Genomic DNA, 21,187 nt, shown 5'->3' with positions numbered 1-21,187 from the left:
ACCAACACTCCTATCCCAGTATCTCCCATAATGCAAAACACATCTCCTTGTGGATATGTATAATGTTATGCATTAAGGGATTGGCTACTACCCAGACTAGTTTCGACCTTTATTGAGGTCTCTTCAGTGGGAGCTAGGCCCAGAGTTGGAGATACCAGGCAGAAGCAATAGCAAGGTCATCTTTACCTATAGGAGTTGCCAAAAGGTTTGCCACCTTTTTTTTTTTTTATTAAATTACTCTGGATTTAGAGAAAGATGTTGAAAGTTTATTTTTCACTTGGTTAGACTATAATAAATTTAGTTTAATCCTTTATCCAAGTGAGAGCAAACAGAGTTTGTGCCTGAAAATATCTTCAGGACTGAATATGGTGTTGTACTATCTTACCTGGGTAAGTAGTACAACACCAGGCAACTCGTAGCAAAGGTGGAGCAAGCTACCTGGTGTTGTACTACTTACCCAGGTAAGATAGTACAACACCATATTCAGTCCTGAAGATATTTTCAGGCACAAACTCTGTTTGCTCTCACTTGGATAAAGGATTAAACTAAATTTATTATAGTCTAACCAAGTGAAAAATAAACTTTCAACATCTTTCTCTAAATCCAGAGTAATTTAATAAAAAAAAAAAAAGGTGGCAAACCTTTTGGCAACTCCTATAGGTAAAGATGACTATTGCTTCTGCCTGGTATCTCCAACTCTGGGCCTGGCTCCCACTGAAGAGACCTCAATAAAGGTCGAAACTAGTCTGGGTAGTGGCCAATCCCTTAATGCATAACATTATACATATCCACAAGGAGATGTGTTTTGCATTATGGGAGATACTGGGATAGGAGTGTTGGTAGCTTGCTTCACCTTTGCTACAAGTTGCCTGGTGTTGTACTACTTACCCAGGTAAGATAGTACACCATATTCAGTCCTGAAGATATTTTCAGGCGCAAACTTTGTTTGCTCTCATTTGGATAAAGGATTAAACTAAATTTATTATATTTTAGTTACTTGTTTAAAATACAAGTTCCAACCTCCTTTGACAATAACTATACAATCTGCAAAAGTGCTGGCAGAAAATGGGACATTCAGTAGATCATCAACACTAATTCCCAATGTAAATATGGACAAAAAAAAAAGTTACAAATTATTTATAGAAAATTATATATTAAAAACTTACCTATATCGGTGTCCTAAACATGTCAGTTCACACTTCATGCTCGCAAAACAGATGAAACTCAGAATACAAAAACAGCAACTCATGACAAATGACAATGTTCAATTGGATTGGTTGGCATAATAACCAATCACTGCCACTGAGTGCTATTGTTACAGCACACAGCCTGCCTCGCCTTTAAGTAGGTGGCAGGCTGTGTGGTATCTGTATGTCTGTTCAAAGGGGTCCGTATTTGTGAGTGCACACCCAGGCTATTTACGTGAAAGCGATGTAATGTTTGGACACTTTTTGATGCGTAAGCATCGAAAAGTGTCCACTTCATGAAACATATTTTGCTATATTTTAGGAATCATATAAAGCCAAAACAATTAGGGGAGTCTTTAACAGAAATAAATGCAAAAATATAATATGAGTGATATTACTATTCTGTGGGTGTGCACCACACCCAGAATATATGCCCCTTATTCCTGAATATTGTATTCCTGAAGAATGTCTCTGTGAGTGAGACAAAATATTAAAAGTATTAAAGACTGCTTTTAATTCTTTCCTAGCCTAAACATGTGATTATTCCTTCTTACTCACAGCATCACACAACTTTGAGGAATGGCTTCTCATTCTCTACCCTCCATTGTGTGTATAATCCCTTCAATATTAAAATCTCCTCACCAGCTTGCAATGGTAATAATAGAATTGACGTGGAAGAACTAAGGCAAGAGTTAATGAAAATGAGGAGTCAGATTAAATGTATGGAGGAGTAAACTGAACGTTTAAAGAAGAGCATAACTAATGTAAATGACAAGGAAGTTAATAAGAGACAAGTATCTAAGGATGACAGGGTTGCTTTAAATGGTGACTTAATTATTAAAGGTGTGGTAAAAGATAAAGTGCACAAGACATGTTTTACAGGTGGTACAATAAAACAAATATCAGATGCTTTGCATAGAAGGAAGGAATGGGCATCAGAATTAGTGGTAGTGGGGCACAAACAACTTGAATAGTGAGACAAAGAATGTGGAAAGAAATCTGAAGAAGTTAATGCAGGATATGATACTGAATAAAAAGATGGCTGAATTGTATCAGGCAGAGAGTGTTCAATTTGTGAATGTATGGAATGAATTCGAATGGAAGATAGAATGCATTTAAATGAGTTTGGCATTATTCATTTGGAGCAAGTGCTGTTTACTTAGAGTACACAGGGTTCATATGAAATTAGTACTGCTAAGAGTCAGAGAAAGGTTGAGAAGCAATTGGATACAAAGATGAGGAAGTGATTATAGCAGAGCAAAGTGATGCAGTGTGAAACAGTGAGGATGATAAGAATATACATAAAAATCACAGTGAGGATCAAGGAAACAGGGATGGTTAGGATGAAGAGAGAAGTGCACTATAGCAGAGAGAGTAAAAAGTGATGATGGGATGGTCTCAAAGAGAGGAGAATTTTTATACCTGTATACTAATGTATGGAGTATCAGAAATAAAAGGGTTGAGTTTATATTGATTGAAACAATATGCCCAAAGATAATTGGCATAAATAAAGCTTACTTCACTGAGGATGATATACTGTCAGAACTTGGACTGATGGGGTATAGAATTTTCCAGAAGGATAGGAAGATGAAGAGAGGAGGGAGAATATTATTATTTTTATTACTTGACACCTCCGGGAGTCCAAGGACTCATCGAGGGAGGACACCTACTCTACAGCTCTGTCTCCACCACTTGATCCACCAACTACAATGAGCCACAACTACACCAACGCCATCTACTGCCAACCACTACCACTACTATTTTCACAGACAATCATAAACATCCATGTTCATGGTGGGATTCGAACCCACAGCCTTTTGGTTGGAGAGCGGATACGCTAACCACTTGGCCAAGAAGGTTGGCGATCAGGCTGGATATTTTTAATGGTAGCAGCAGAATTTTGTCCTTCAAGCATCAAAGTGGAAAATAGCAGTAATTTTGAAGCTGTTTGGTGCAAAGTTTAGATCAGTAGAATAGTAGATCTAATAGGATGCTGTTATAGGTTTTGCAGTGTTAGATTTGGTAATATCCTCACAGGATGTCATTGTGAATGAGGTATCAACACTGCCATCTGTTGTTGCAAGTGATGTATTGGTTTCGAAGGTAGTCAAACAGGAAAAAGTTATCAAGAAGGTCTATATGTGGAACTATAAGGTGGGTGATTATCAGATGCTCCATAGTCAACTAGCATCAATATGCCTTGATGAATTGTGTAGAAAAGATGTTGACAGTGCATGGGAAATGATAAGGAAGTATCTAATACAAGCAATGCATAACTGCATATTAAGAGTTAAATGAATAAATAGAGTGTGAACGAGATGGATTGAAATCAAGCAAGCAGTGTTGGAAAAGAAGTTGCTATGGAAGAAGTAACAAGACAGTTTGTAATGAACAGATGCATTCAGAATATAAAGTTCAGGCCAGAAAAGTGACAGCATGGTTAAAACAGAAAAAGTAGAATATGAGAGGGGATTGGCCAGTCAAGTCAAAGTTAATCGAAGGGAATTTTTCTGCTATGTGTCAAGCTAGGAAAAATAATTATGGCAGGTTGATCAGTGTATATTATTCGTCAGTGTATATACCAAAGTGATGTGAATGATGTTATGACATGTAGAAGGAAGGCAAGAATTAGGAGAATTAAAGGTAAAAGGATCACAGGTGTATTAAGTGTTGCTCAGGTTAGATGTTAATAAGACTGTGTGAATGGATGATATATCCCCAAGTATTTTTGAAGAATGTGCAAAGCAGTTAGCCATGCCTTTGTCCTGGTTATTTAATTATAGTCTTGCAGTGGGTAAGGTTCCCAAGGTGTGGAAAGAATGGAAAATAATACAACTGTACAAACATGGTTCGAGAACAAATTTCCAGTTATAGAACAGAAGTTTCCGGCTTGTATATCTGCAGTTGTGATCAAAGTGTTGGAAAAATTGGTTATAAATAGAATACAGGATTGGATAGATGCACATAAGATTCTCTATCATGGTCATTATGGATTTTTGAAGAGCAGGTCTTGTTTTAGCAATCTGTTTATGTTTTATGATAAGGTGACAAATGTGCTGGATAAGGAATAATCTATATAGTGATATTCTTGAACTTTGCAAAAGCATTCGATAGATTACCACATGATAGGTTGTTGTGCAAGCTGCAGATGATAGAAATAGATATTGGAGATTGCTCTCTGAATGATAACAGCAATTTGTGTATGATTGGGCTGTGTTTTAGAAAAGTAAGGTGTCTAGTGGATTGCCTGAGGGTTCTGTTCTTGAGCTCCTACTGATTTTTTTTTTTATAACTTGTTTATTAATGATATTTCATGTGGACTTACTGGGGATCTTCAGATGTTTGCCAATGATGAAAAGTTAGGTAGAATTATCAGGAGTAATGCTGATCTTAATTCTCTACAGGAAAATTTGAATAGACTTTTAGCTTGGAAAAATGAGTGGAGCTTCAGTTTTAATGTTAATAGATGCAAGATGCTACAATTTGGGATACAGAGATATAAGGTTACGTACTGTATTGGTGGAGCTGTACTTCAGGAAGTGGATGAGATTCAGGATCTTAGAGCGATGATGAACAGCAGACTGAAGTCCAAGGGCACATCACATGTTGCAAAGACTGCACATCATATTGCTGCCATGATAAAAAGTACATTGACATGTTGGGATAATGATGTGTTGGTGTATATATATAAGGCATTGATCAGACCACATATGGACTATTGTGCTGAATTTGATCACCTAGTTTTCATTGTGATGTTGAAACACTAGAGAGGGTCCAAAGAAAAATAACCAAAGTGATATCAGGACTCTGGACTGTTGATTATGAAGAGCCTTTGAGAGAATGTGGATTAGAGAGATTGGTGGATAGTAGGAAAAGAGGAGATATGATAGAGACTTTAAAGTTAGTTAACCCTTTAACTGCTGAGAATGTATTATTATGGGCTCGGAAATACACGCCTGCTTTGCTGAGCCCGTATATGTATGGTTGGCACGCCTCCCATATTCAGACAATTTTTTAGTATGGAAAGAATCATCGTAAGATATTCAAACTTCGCGGGTAGGTTCCTCCATCTATTACTAACCAATTGAAGTTTATTTGACTTGGGTTTCTGTCATCTAAAGAGAAAAATTTGAACTGGTACAACTAATCATATGTTCTATATATTTTGATTAATTTCTACATAAATTAATGTGTATAATTTGCATAATCAAGTGGACACCCTTGATTATGCAAATTTTATAAAACACTATTATTTCCATTTTTGTGAGTGAACAAGTGTATATCAAGAATGTATGATGCTGTGCGGACTTCTTACTTCAGTAAGAATTTTAATTGATTTTATTTATAAATTTTTTGCAAAATTAATTCAGCACATGGGACAATGTCAGCAGAATATAAAATCAGCAGTAAAAGGGTTAAAGGATTCTATCAGATTAATACAGAAGAAATTATAAAAAGAGCAGATGTTAATATCCTGAAGAATGAGGGGCCATTCCTGGAAGTTGTATAAAGTGGTGAAGAAGGGTGTGAGGAGTAGATTTTTTACATGGAGAATTGTTGGTGAGTGGAATGCATTGTCTGAGTGCATTGTGAGTGTAGGTAGTGTAAATAACTTCAAAGTTCATTATGATAGACATGTTGCTGGTTGAGTGGGCCTCTCATGATGAGAGTGTTGGAGGTTACCAAATAATAATAAGAAGAATAACTTAAATGTCTCATCTCTACTTGTCAATGTGCTTATTATAAAAGCAATGTTCTGTATAGTCCTTGCAACATTTGTCTGAAGTTCAGGATGCACATATTGCATCCTAAACTTTAAACCTCTGTCTGCTATCAACCCAAATCTCATCTACTGGCCAAAACATAGTTCCAACAATACAATATAACAGCCCTTTATTTCTGCATGGTACTGAATGGGCCAAGAAAACTTTGAGCCAAAGAAGATCAAAAGTAAGGGAGTCTAAATTTAGCATTCTCTGGGTGCAATATCTTCACTTATAAATATTAAACTGACTTCATTCTTTCATCCAACCTAATTTAAACCTTCCTGAAGGGAGATGACCTCTGCAACACTCCTTGCTACTCTCTCCCACTTAATATCATCATCAGTATAATTAACAAATAAGATAAATGGTAGGAACCCAAAAACAGAACCTGTAGCATAGCACTGATCACTTTCCTTTTCTATGGTAGGTGATCAGTGCAACTTGCTGGAATTATTCAGACAGCAAATTTGCTATCCATCCAAACAATCCAGTATCCATCGTCATCCCCACCAGCACGCCATGTGATAATCTATCAAATACCTTTGTAGAGTCCAAGAATGTCATTGTATATATATATATAAGCTAAATGGATTGAGAATAGTCAATTTGAAGCATAAAAAAAATTTTTTTTAAGAAACTCCCACCCATTAAATTGTAAATCTATAGTATATTAGTATAATGGGAATGTTATTGATTTTTCTTTTATTTATTTGTTCCATCAAACCAAGCACAATATTCAGACATATCAAAATCCCTTTCAAAAAGCTTTCACATCCACTCTTCCAACATAAATGACATACATCACCACTTACAGACATCCAATTCAGACTGCGTACTCTTGCCAGAAACCAAACTGCAACTACATCAACCACAGTTCATATGCCTTTATGGTTCATTTCACAACAGATTGCACAAAGGCTGGATTGCCTTTGTGCAATCCAGCCAGAGAATGCTAAATTTAGAATCCCTTACTTTTGTTCTTCTTTGGCTCAAAGTTTTCTTGGCCCATTCAGTACCGTTCATCTGCTATATTTGTTATCACTCCCCAGATTACATAAACTACTCTAACATCTTTCTATCTGTGAAGCCCAATCTTCTGCAATCCAGCTATCCAAATAATGAAATCATCTTCCTAGGTGACTTTAATGTCAACAACTTCAACTGGTTTTCCTTTTACAACACCACTGATCAAGTTGGATGTGATGCAGAAGTTTCGCAATAAGCCATGACCTAATGAAAATCATACATCTACCTGAATTCCTGATAACCCTCTCCACTTTTTAATACCCTCAATCTTTTTTTAATGATTTCTCCATGAGGCACCCCACAGAGATCACCTATCCTTTCAGCAATTCATATCACAATCTCGTGAAGGTTTTCACTTGCACACAGAATGTAATAATTTCTTTCCAACCACTGTCAACCTTATCATATTGGTTGGTACTCTTTCTAACACCTGCATATCCTTTGACAATATAAAGCTACTGAACAGAATGACCTTCAAAACTAATACGCTTCTGAAACCATGGTCTAACTATTACTTCCACTCTTCTGACCCACACACCTGCACTGAGCGAGTCAGAAATTATCCTTAATGGCATGAAGGTCTTCATCTCCTATTCTACCCAAAATTCTCATCCACTTTCCAAGTCCTGGTTCAAGAGAAGATGTATGATAGCAGTTTAAAAAAAAAGTTTATTTTTTCTTTTTGACTGCTATCAACAAGCACCCCAGCTTCATACTCACTCTGTAGTTCAATACACAAGAAATGCAAAAGAACCCATCAGTAAATCAAAATCCAACTTCATAAAGACCGATAACAGAAAATCTGCATCCTGTTCAAATGGAAGCCTTTCTGGTCCTTTGCAAAAACCACTGGATGCAATTTCTAGTCTCTCTCCCATGCAGACGATACTGCTGTTTCAGTACTCAAAGATAAAGCTGACTGCCTGGCATCATTCTTTTTCCTCTATAGATGAGGAAGACAAATTACATCTTTCCATGCCAATTACTGAGTTCTATATGCTTCCTGTGGTTTTTTTAGCAAAAACAAAAAGACCTGAGAAGAGTACTAAACATGGACATTAAAAAGTCTTCTGGTCCTGACAGAATTTCTCCTATTGCATGTACTCTAGAGCTAACACCTATCCTTTATCATTTCTTCCATCTTCTATACTCAGCAGGCACTTATGCACAGAAGCAAGCACATATTCAATGTAATCCAGAAAAAGGTAGATAAAAGTCTGTCATTCAATTACTGACCAATCATCACTGCCCAAATCCAATCCAGAATAATGAAAGTTATCAACTGTCAACTTTTCCACTACCCAGAGGCCCCACCAGCATGGATCCTGCCAATCTATATCTGTGACTGGTCTCTTAGCTTACATCACTCACCCATGGACACATGCTATGGAAAGGTTTGAAGGCTATCCTGTAATTGGATAGCCAGCTTTCTCTCTCTCTCTGGTCATTCACTGTATGTCATGGTGGATGGCCAATGCAGGAGGGGCACAGAGCTCTACTATATTATTATTATTATGTGACACCTCCAGGGAGTCCATGAACTCATCGAGGGAGGGCACCCGCTCCACAACTCCACCCTCACCACTCAATCCAACAAGTATAACGAACCGCATCCACACCATTGGCCACCAACACCACCCTCACAGACAACCACAAACATCCACACCCACGGTGGGACTCAAACCCGCAGCCTCAAATCAAGTTTTTGAGTCAGTCAAGATTTTGGATGGCCCGGCTTTTCGTCGTCCTCAAGCGTCTCACGACCACTTTGAAATCACTTAAACCATTCGAAAACTTGAGTACGGGATAAGCATTCTTTTGAAGCATTTGAAGCGTTTTGGTAAAATATACCAAGTTTTACCAAAAGTCAATCGCAGCGCTCTGTTTGAAACTCATTTTCCGACCATTCGTCAAAACATACTGTCACTCTTGGCACTATAACTCGGCTTCTAATGAAAAAAATGGCATAAACAGTTGGCACAACACTAAAGAAGGTTGCTGCTTTTTTACAACAAAAAGATACAACAGGTGGCGCCACTAGTTTCTTCTATTTTCGAAAAGTTCTTTTTTATTTTGGACGGAGGGTGTATATACATTATATTTTCACTAGAGGTCATGCCAGTAGAATAACCATTGATCAAATCATTTTCTCTTTAGCATACTGTGTGAAATGTAACTCAGCTTGTCCTTGTATATTTGTGTATACTCCAGATGATGACCTTATTATTATTATTACGGGCAACTCCAAGGAGTCCTTAGACTTATCGAGGGAGGCCTTAACACAATGTCAAGAACAACTTCCTCGCCTTGAACTCATTCACAGTCACGGCACCCATAACAGACTCTGGCAGCTTATTCCACTCATTCACCACTCTCCAAGTAAAAAACCTAGCTCTAACACCCTTGCTAACCACACTCTTGCCCAGCTTTCATGTATGGCCCCTAGTCCTCCCACCGCCAGTCCTATTCTCAAAAATATCTTTTGAATTAATCGTATAGAAACCCTTCAGTAATTTGAATGTCTCAATCATATCACCCCTTTTTCACCTATCAACCAATTTCTGCAACCCACAAATCTTCAACCTGTTCTCATAAGGTTCATTCCATAGACCTGCTATCATCTTGGTCACTTGGCTCTGGATCCTCTCTGCCTCCTCCCCATCAAGAAGAAACCCTGGCACCCATATCTGGGCACAGTAGTCTAGATAGGATCTTATCAAGTCTCGATACAGAGGAACAATAACCTGTTTGTCTCTGCTTGTTAAAGTATTTTTCAGCAATCAAGTGATTTGATGAGCTGATTTAGCCACTTTTGCAATGTGTCCCATAAACTTCAATTCCCTATCCACCAACACTCCCAAATCCCTGGCCTCGTCAATCTCCTGGAGTACGGTTCCACCAATGTGATATACTGCTGCTAATCTTTTCACCCCAAAATGCATAACTTTACACTTTGCCACATTAAATTGACATCCATTCTCCTTAGCCCAGTCCTCCAAACTATCCAAATCCTGAAATATTTTGACATCCTGTGCACTCACTATTGCTCTACCCAACTTTCCATCATCAGCAAACAAGTGAATACTTCCTCTCAGATCCTTTCCAATATCATTGATGAACAAATTGAAAAGCAGTGGTCCAAGGACAGAGCCCTGTGGCACTCCACTAGTCACAAGACGTCTTTTAGACTCCACTCCTGAATAAACCACTCTTTGATATCTCTCCTTCAACCACCCTCTTATCCATCTCACCAACCCTATATCTATACCCATATGCTCCAGTTTACTGATTAGGGTTCCATGTGGTATCCTATCAAAGGCCTTGGCAAGGTCCAGTAGTATCACTGTAAACCCATTACCCCTATCCATTTCAGCCGTCACTGTGTTATAAAACGTGAGCAAGTTACTGAGGCATGATCTACCCTTCACAAAACCATGTTGTCCCCCATACAATATCCCATTTTCATCTATCCAATCCTGTATTCTTTTCTTGACTAATTTCTCTAAGACCTTGAGGTATGGTGAGATAGAGGATACAAAGGTGGGTTGTATCCTCTTTCCATCATCAGCAAACAAATGAACACTTCCTCTGAGATCCTTTCCTATATTGTTAATGAAAAAATTGAACAGTAGTGGTCCAAGAACAGAACCCTACAACACACCACTAGTAACAGGCCTTCTTTTGGACTCCACTCCTGAATAAACTACTCTCTGATATCTCTCCATCAACCACCCTCCTATCCATCTCACCAACCCTATACCCCATATGCTGCAGTTTACTGATTAGAATTCCATGTAGTGTCCTGTCAAAGGCCTTAGCAAGGTCCAGTAGAATCACTGTAGACCCATTACCCTTATCCAGTTCAGACGTCACTGTGTTATAAAATGTGAGCAAGTTACTGAGGCATGATCTACCTTTCACAAAACCATGCTGCCCCCCATACAGTATCCCATTTTCATCTGTCCAATCCTGTATTTTCCTCTTGACTATTTTCTCCAAGACCTTGACAATGATTCCTGATATACTGATTGGTCGGTAATTTACAACAGCAGTCTTGGAACCTCCTTTATGCAGTGGAACTATTTTCCCCTCTTTCCATCCCCCCCGGGACTAACCCAGATCCGAGACTCAAATTAAACAAAATGGTCAAGGGTGCTGACAATTCTTTAGCTGCTTCACATATGACACGAGTGGGTGTATACCATCCAATCCCACAGATGTATTGACATTGAGGTTTTGTAATAGACTATTCACGTCCACTTCATTCACCACAATTCCTGTATAAGCTATAGGTTCATTCATTCCTGCAATGTTACCACCGGAATGATATACTCTTGCAAAGTGCTTGCTCAGTAATTCCACTATATCAACTGATTCAGTTACCTCCCTACCATCGGCATTCTTTAAAATCATTCTGCCATATACATTTTTTCTTTTACTTGCAACATATAGAAAAAACTGTTTAGGATTCTCTTTAGCCTGCATGGTTAATGTTCTTTCATAATCAGCTTTTGCTTTTCTTACCACACTCGTTATCTTTCTGGCCTGCGCTTTATACCGTTCATGTGCCTGCCGGTCACCTTTCTTCTTAAATTCCCACCACAGATTTTTTTGCAGCTCAAGCTTAATGGTGTTATTCATCCATTTAACCCCTACTTGATTTATTCTTCGGACTCTAGGTATACAGTCAGCCATTGCCTCCAGCAAACACTTCTTAACCGCCTCCCATGCACTATCAACATCCAACCTTTGCAGTTTTACATGCCATGGCACTGAACCAATCAAACTCTTAAGCTTGTCATACTTACCAGCTGATAAATCCACATGTACCTGTCTTAATTGTAAATATCACACCTTTAGCCACCTCCCAAGTCAAGACCCCATGATCACTCTCACCAATTGGTGGCAACGTGGTCATATTCGTTACAGCCATATTCTCAGATGCAATTACTAGGTCAAGCACTCTCTGACCCCCCTAGTATTTTCCATTATATGCTGTCGCAGATAATTATCCCTTAATAACTGCATAAAATCCAATTCCTTCCTCCCATGTATCCTCTCCTCCTTCCAATCAATGTTACCATAGTTGAATTCTCCCATAATAATTACCCTCCTTCCACTCATTTCTTCTATTTGCTTATGCATACTATCTCACCATCTATTCCATCACCTGGTCTATAGCAGCACCCAACTGTATATTTTGTTCTGCTAATCTCAATCTCACACCAAATAGCCTCAAATGTGCTCTTTTCTCTATCTGTCAGTTCTACTTCTATTCTCCTTGGCTGTAGTTCATCTGCTATCATCAATAACACTCCTCCCCCCATTTTATTCTCTCTGTCCCTCCTGAACACACTATACCCCTCACATTCTATCCCACTAACTATATCATCTTCTGTCAGCCATGTTTCACTAATGCCAATAACCTGTGGCCTGGAAGTGCCAACCAAGGCCAAAATTTCTTCCTTCTTGTTCCTAATACTTCTGGCATTAGTATACATGAATTGCAGAAGCCCATTTGTCCCATCCCTATTTTGATGCCTTATACTAACTATCCCATTCTGATTTGTTGTCCTTCGTACTCGCTCAGGCATATTACCCACATTCATACATTCTACTGTCTCCCTAAAGTCTGCATATCTACTCCCCCCCCCCCCCTAGTAACTCTTGTTTCCCTGATTCTGCACTTCCACTTCATTCAACAACACCTTTTCAAGTCTCCATACACCAAATCCATTCAAATATAAACCATCCATCTTATATAAATCCTTTCGCCCATCAAACTCGCTCCACACATTCCCAAATTTCACACCACTCCTCCTCCTGCATAATCCACGCATAAAGTCATTAGCAATTTTGGCCCTCCTTCTATACTCTTTACTGTCGTACTGTAGCAACAGACTCACTATCCTAACTCTCTCACTCTTCTCTTTTGCTACCTCAAGTAATTCCTTCAAATCCTCTCTCATAGCCATTTTGTCTCCTTTCAAATCATTCGTTCCTACTACTACTATCAATTCTTTCACCCTCTGCTTTTGCATTCTAATTGACTCGCATACATCCTTAACGTTCGCATCAGTTGGTACGATTTTGTCAAACTCTCATCTATCACACCTCTTACTAAAGAATCTCCGTACAACATTCGCTCTTTCATTTTGTTTACACTCACTATCATACTCTTATTTTTCTTATCATACTTTTGCCGTTTATTAGTTGGTACACTTGGTAAACATTTCTGGCAACGCACCAGCTTCCGATTTGTCCTACGTATCGCTCTGCGCAACCGTACGATCACACTCATTGCATCTCTCTCATCATTCTTATTATCCGTTAATTCTTTCATTCGTTCTGTATTTTTACATTCATTCTCACTTTCAAAGCCACTCTCACAGCTATCTGGTCGTACCTCGCAAATATCACTATTCATACCTCGCATATCACTATTTTCTACATTCTCACTTCAACAATGATATCACTCTCATGACCTGAAACACACTTTAAATCCTCACATTCCTTACACTTTCTGAACACATTCACTCCACTATCATTGTCTAACCAGACTCCAACCGCTCTCCTCAAAGCATACATTTCACAAATGGTACACTGAATAAAAAAATCCTTTATATTAAAATTTTTGGACATTAATTATCATCCAAGAAAATTTTATTAAAAAATCCATTAAAATTTCATTAAAAATCCATTAATTATCATCCAAGAAAAACAACGCTTTTGTATCACTTAATAATTATATGCGGCCATAAGTGGTATACAGGAATCACTGATTTCTAGAGCTATATTCCTAGTGTATCTAATTCTTGATCCACTCACAGCACTAATATGGTACAGGCTTCTGATGTGTGTTAAGAAAGATTGTCATTAGAGTAAAAATGAAAACAAGCGTGTATATTATTATTATTATTATTATTTCGGGCGACTCCATGGAGTCCTTAGACTCATCGAGCGAGGCACTAAACATCATGTCCACACAACTATACGACATTCACAGTATCTATCATACCTTGCCTTTAATTCGCTCGACGTCATAGCACCCACAACAGACTCTGGCAGCTTATTCCACTCATTTACCACTCTAAAAGTAAAGAACCCAGTTCTAACACCCCTTCTAACCACACTCTTGCCCAGCTTCCATAGGTGTCCCTAGTTCTCCCACCACCAGTCCTGATCTCAAAAATATCCTCTGAATTAATCCTATAGAATCCCTTTAGCAATTTGAATGTCTCAATCATATCTCCCCTTTTCCGCCTATCAACTAGTTTCTGCAACCCACAAATCTTCAACCTGTTCTCATATGGTTCATTCCATAGACCTGCTATCATCTTAGTCACTTGTCTCTGGATCCTCTCCATCTCCTCCCCCATCAAGAAGGAACTGAGGTGACCAAATCTGGGCACAGTAGTCGAGATGAGGTCTTATCAAGGCTCGGTACAGAGGTACAATAACTTGCTTGTCTCTGCTCGTCAAGGTACTTTTCAACAACCAAGTGAGTTGATGAGCTGATTTAGCTACTTTTGCAATGTGCCTCCTAAACTTCATCTCCCTATCAACCAACACTCCCAAGTCCCTGGCCTCATCAATCTCTTGGAGTACAGTTCCACCTTGGAGTATATGAACATAAACACACGCACGCACACGCACACACAATTTATATTCAACAGTTGTTATAATACGATTATAGAAATACATCTGATGCAATTATATATGATTAAATATGATGACCAAATTAGTATGAAGGAGATTATTTATAGAATTCCAGAAGTTGTATGGGGGGGGGGGGGGAATATGGATGTGAAGAAATAGAGTGAGAATTGATTTTTGAGAGTTGTAGTTGTGTAGAATGCAGATATTCTGAACTTTCACAGTGTGTTATTTTAAAATACCATGCATAAGCACACAAACTAGAGACTGTACTTATCAGGCTATTATTTGAAACTTTTTACAATCACTTTGAAAAAAACAAGTGTACTTACCAGACACTGTCCATTTAAACAATATGCTCGAATTCTAGAATTACCACCACTGCAGTCAGTACCAAAAGGAAACTTTCCATCTTCATAAACATCCATTTGATAGTGAGTTTCTAGCCATACTCTGTCCTGACAAGCTACTATGCAAGCTGAATTTGGGTTTCCTGAATTAAAGATAAAAATCCAGTAAATAATAAATTCAAATAAGTTCTCTTTGCATTAAAGAATTATTTTGAAATACTGCTTTTGATAAACTTCAGAACATCTACTGACTACTAACCTCTCGCGATGAGTCTCTGCCTCCATGGAGGTGAGATGATAATAATAATAAGTGCACCTGGCATTCCACAAGTACATTTGAGCTGATTTTATATACCCTTGAAATATTTTACAAACACATTAATATGTAGTCCATCTGAATTCTTAAAAAGAAACAATACTGTTTTATCTGCTTTAATAGTTTTATTAGATTTTTACAGAGCTCTCAGTAACAATACCACAAACTATTCATATCAAAATTTACACTTATAGCTAGTTCTTCAGTCCTGTTATGAAAATAGACGTAAAAATGGTTGACCTATCACTTACCATAAAAACATAATTAGAACTGCTAACTTTTCAACATAAATAGCTATTTATAGCTAAACAATCATTTTAATTGAGAAGCTATGTACATAGAAGTAGGCAACTTTAAATATTTTTATCTTTTTTTCTTATATTTTAATTGTAATAATTATATTACATACCTGCTTATTAAATTACTTAAGGAATTTACAACGTACAAATCATTTAAATTAAAATTCAATCTATATTCCAATATTTCGGCAACGTCACGTTGCCATTTTCACAGGAACTTAAAATAAAGCCACGTGCATGCAGTCACTATACATAGTAACTGAGGATGAAGCAGGAAGCTGTTGTTTCTCCTAAAAGTCCTGATGGTGCCCCCTAGCGGGCTATGTAAGTATTCTCGGCCGTTGGACTGAAGGTCTTCTGATGTAAGTCTCCCAAATTTGGGGCAGTCTCATGCAACCAAATTTGTTGAGGTTTGGCATGTTTCTTAAGGCTGAGGCTGATTCCATGAATAGCCTTTTAAATTTGAATTTACTATGGTGTATAACCGTGGCTTTCTTCTTTTATTAGATTTTTTACAGAGTTCTCAGTAACAATACCACAAACTATTCATATCAAAATTTACACTTATAGCTAGTTCTTCAGTCCTGTTATGAAAATAGACGTAAAAATGGTTGACCTATCACGTACCACTTGAAGCTTGAAGCAGTCAACACTCTTTTATGTGGCCACAACTTCGCCATTGCTCCCAGAAAATTACCGGATGAGGATATAATGATCCAAATCGAACGAGGAGTCAGCCACCTTCCAAACTACATGGCCAACGATATTAGATTAGATGTAGCTTGTGTTCTCACAAAAGCAAGACCACCAAAAACCAACATATCCAATAAGGAATATAAATCGCTGCAGGAATTAAAGAAAAACAAAGAAATAATAATCACCAAAGCGGATAAAGGTAACACCACAGTAGTACTTAACCAAACGGACTACACAGGTAAGCTTAAAGCTCTATTATTAGATCGGACTACTTACCTCCGTATTGAGTACAATCCCACCAACTCACAAATTAGAAAACTCTACAGGCTCCTTAAGAAAGTCACTTCTTGACCTGTAGAAGTCACTAACAAATTAAAACCGTTTAACTCCATACCCTCCCCCGTATATATATGGACTCCCAAAAATACATAAAGAAAATGTGCCATTACATCTCATAGTGGATGGCATTGATTCCCCCACATACAAATTAGCTAAACATTTGGCCAAAGCACTCACAAACTATACTGGCAACACACCATCACACATAAAAAACTCAGCCCATTTCAAAGCCAGCATAGAAAAACCTTACACTCCAACATATTGACATAATGGTCAGGTTTGACACCTCCTCCTTATTCACAAATGTCCCACTCAAAGAAATCTAAGAGCTAATCAAAGCTAAATTTCCTCTCGATATCTCAGCACTATTTCAGTTCGCTATGAACTCAGGCAATATCATTTGGCAAGGAAAATTCTACAAACAAATAGAGGGGACAGCCATGGGTTCACCACTCTCCCCACCCTTGGCCAACTTTTTTATGGAGACTTTTGAAGAGAAAGCCTTAAACTCTGCCCCACAGAAACTAACCATATGGCTTCGCTATGTTGATGATGTGTTCGCTATTTGGACACATGGCTCTGATACACTCGTCTCCTTCTTAACACACTTAAACAACCAATACCTCAGAATCAAGTTCACCCTTGAAAAGTCGAAAAACAACAGTCTCCCCTTTCTTAGACACACTAGTCACCTGCCAGCCTGATGGAACCTTGGTTTTCTCAGTTTATAAAACACCTACCCATACAGGCAGATACATTCACCAACAATTCCCCCCCCCCCTCACAACAACATGGAGTTATTAAGACACTACACAACAGGGCTAAATTTATCTGTTCAAATGACAATGCCCTAACCACTGAACTAAACCACATCCTCAACACTTTCTCAGCCAATGGCTAACCCCCCCCCCCCAAAAAAAATTCAAAAAATATTGACACCAGTTAACCACAACCTCCCCCCCCCCCATTTACAAGGATTATTCTAAATTCATCACCATTCCCTACATCTGAGGCACCTTGGAAAAAATTACCAAAATACTAAAAAAACATAACCTGACCTCTTGTTACAGACCATATAAAAAATTAGCATCCCTTATCTGCTCCACTAACGAACAACCACCTCCCTTAGACCTACCTGGTGTATACCAGGTCCCTTGCAACTGTAAGCTGTCCTACTTTGGCCAAACAGGCAGGACAGCGAATATCAGAATTTCAGAACACAAGGACTACATCCGTTTTCACGAGTATAGCCACTCTGGTCTTGCAGACCATGCTCTGGATACTCACCACAGAATACGGTGGAAGAAAGCCACAGTTATACACCGTAGTAAATTCAAATTTGAAAGGCTATTCATGGAATCATCAGCCTCAGCCCTAAGAAACATGCCAAACCTCAACAAATTTGGTTGCACGAGACTGTCCCAAATTTGGGAGACTTACATCAGAAGACCTTCAGCCCAACGGCCGAGAATACTTACATAGCCAGCTAGGGGGCACCATCAGGACTTTTAGGAGAAACAACAGCTTCCTGCTTCATCCTCAGCTACTGCGTGTAGTGCCTGCATGCACGTGTCTTTATTTTAAGTTCCTGTAAAAATGGCAACGTGACGTTGCCGAAATATTGGAATATAGATTAAAGTTTAATTTTAATTTATATGATTTGTACGTTGTAAATTCTTTAAGTAATTTAATAAGCATGCATAACCAATGTCTAAGCCTTTCTATGAGAATATATTACATACCACAAATTCCAAATCCATTTTATAAATATTACTAGTATTAATTCCAATTGATATATAATATATAGCCTCTCTGAAGCAAGCCAACTCCATCTTACTGGTGGTGTGTCCTATTTCTTCAAAACCACCTGTTCCTTTTTAAAGAATTTAGCTATCAGTTTCTGTACTGTCCACTCATATTATAGGTCAATTTGGTCTATGATATGCAACATTAGCCTCTCTCAAGCAAGCCAACTCTACAAGGGTGGTCTCAAATTTTCTTGGCCTCGGCCATAGATGGCAATACCATTAGCAAGATTTTTTTTTCCTAAGTTCGTACATTTGTCATAACCATCCATGTGAAATTGCAAGTGATTCTATCAGGTAGTTTGTTTGATACAGCTGTCTGAAGCAAAAGTGTTCTCTGTATCCCTTGAAATGGATAAAATTGAGTATCATGCAGTTATAAAATTCTTTGTAAAAGAAGGTTTAATGCCAAAAAAATTCATTCAAAGTTCATAAAGGTTTATGGGCACTCTTCTCCTTTGTTTTCGACAATTAAGAAATGGGCTTCTGAGTTTAAACATGGCCGTACCAGCCTTGAAGATGGTCCTTGTGAAGGATGTCCAAAAAGTGTAACAACACTAGAAATCATTGATCAAGTGCATGATATGGTATCGGATGACCGGTGAGTCAAAGCGTGAAATTGCTGAGACTACAGGCATTTCAAAAGAACATGTAGGATATATTTTGCATGAAGAATTGCAAATGAAAAAGCTTTATGCAGGATGGGTGCCGCGCTTGCTCACAGCACATCAAATATGCACTCGCATGAAAATTGCTGAACAGTGCTTTGAGAATTTTAACAAGAATAAAACTGATTTTGTGCATCGATTTATTACTATGGATGAGACTTGGATTGACCATTACACCCAGAATCCAAACAGCAGTCAAAATAGGGGACAAAAGTTGATTGTTCAGTGCCAAAGAAGACAAAGTCAGTTCCATCAGCAGGAAAGGTCATGGCATTGGTGTTTTGGGATGCTAAAAGCATTTTGTTTATTAATTATCTTGAAAAGGGTAAAACAATAACTGGAGAATATTATTCTGATCTTTTAACGAGACTAGACAAAAAAATTTGTGAGAAAAGACCCAGTTTGCAGAAGAAAAAAATCATCTTTCATCAGGACAACGCACCTGCCCAAAAAGGTGTTTTGCAATGGGAAAATTAAGGGACCTGCACTAAGAATTGTTGGAACATCCACCCTATTTCCCAGATTTGGCTCACTCTGACTTCTATTTCTTCCCAAAACTAAAACTCTTCCTCGCTGGTCAGCGTTTTTCTTCGAATTAAGAGGTGATTGTAGCTGTAGAGGGGTATTTTGCAGATCTTACTGAGAACCACTACATGGACGGGATAATGGAGCTGGAGCATCGCTGGAATAAATGTATTATTTTTAATGGAGATTATGCTGATAAATAAAAATAATTTTGAAATTATAAATTTGTTTTTTCATTGTTAGGCCGAGAACTTTTCAGACCACCCTCATATCTTCCTGCTGGTGTATCCTGTTTCCACAAATGGGGCTCTGGGCAGCATGTTCCTAAAGATATGCATGTTCCCTAGTTGGAGGAAATGATAACTATAGCTGTAGTCCATTAAAAAAAAAAGGGGGGGGGACTGTAAAATAATTTTTTCTTAAAACATAAATGACTTCGATCTCAGTCACTCTTCTGTATATGAAGTTTAATTTATGTTTACACAAATCTCTTTATTTTGAAGTATAAGTAAGTGAATGAACTTGAAACTTCATTCGTCACATTCATGTCACCAATGAATGTTCAAATCATATTGTTTTTGAATGTGAGTAGTTCCCTGGAGATAATGTCTTCATTTGTGTGCAGTGCGAATTAACTTAACTAAGGAGGAAATAAGTTTTAGTCCATGCTAACTGACCGATATCTTCAAAATTTGCTAAAATATTAAGTGCATTTTGGAATCTATTATACAAAGGAAATGCCATTTTTGTATAAGCTTTTTTAATTAATGCTTATATTTGCACTGGACTTTAAATGTTATCAGTAATTAAATAAAGCTACATAGCATTTATGTGTTTGCAAGGTATTGATATCTGTTCATTAATACTATTGTTTTTGCTGGACTGTAAATTGTTTCTGTTGGAAATGTTCAATGGTATTAATTATTATCACAAGGAAAGCAAACATGAATATTGAGTTTAGAATGCAGACTAGAAATTTCAGTTTAAATTATTATATTTGACATGCAAGACTCGTACATAGGAAACCTGAGAAAAAAAATGGAGGAGGTTCTTCTGAAGAGGTTAGAAAGGAAGTACAATACATGACAGTTGCAAAATGAGAAAGTTTTGTAGAGAAGGTACAAAGTGTAAGTGAAGCAAATGAAAAAGAAAATGGTATGCTGTACTGTAAGCAATGTATGGAAATTGTGGAACTTAAAATACAGTTCATAAGCAGGAAGTCAAGGATTATTATTAACACCAGACCTCCATGGAGTCAAAAGACTCATCGCAAGAGGCACACATGCTGTTACACACAAAGCTCATCAAACCGTGCCATAAACTGATTCAATGTATCTGCATTCACCATAATGTCAGGCAACACATTCCACTCACCAACCACTCTCCATGCAGAGAACCTGCTCTTTATGCCCTTTCCTTATACAGCTTCCAGGTATATCCCCTTGTTCTACTCCCTCTTCCCCATTCTACAAAAAATTTCCTCTAGATTAACCCAGTAATAACCCTTTACTAACTTCAATGTCTCAATCATATCCATATTCTTTTCCTCCTATC

The 21,187-nt window shown here is 37.9% G+C and overlaps 1 protein-coding gene across 1 annotated transcript in view; it reads right to left on the bottom strand.

The window, feature by feature from the left end:
- LOC150097452 (A disintegrin and metalloproteinase with thrombospondin motifs adt-2-like) overlaps nucleotides 1–21,187 on the bottom strand; it is a gene marked incomplete at its 3' end in the record, with an annotated part of 681,635 nt that overhangs the window by 11,764 nt on the left and 648,684 nt on the right. The window contains exon 19 of the mRNA XM_090406923.1: nucleotides 14,968–15,128. Coding sequence (XP_090263049.1) covers nucleotides 14,968–15,128 — 161 coding nt within the window. The remainder of the gene's footprint in view (nucleotides 1–14,967; nucleotides 15,129–21,187) is intronic.

Source organism: Typopeltis vanoorti, chromosome 17 (assembly GCF_054136105.1).
Source record: "Typopeltis vanoorti isolate ZY-2024b chromosome 17, IOZ_Tvanoo_1.0, whole genome shotgun sequence".
Lineage (NCBI taxonomy): Eukaryota > Metazoa > Arthropoda > Arachnida > Uropygi > Thelyphonidae > Typopeltis > Typopeltis vanoorti.
The sequence above is the reverse complement of the archived record's forward strand: the minus strand, read 5'-3'. Positions and strand labels throughout refer to the sequence as shown.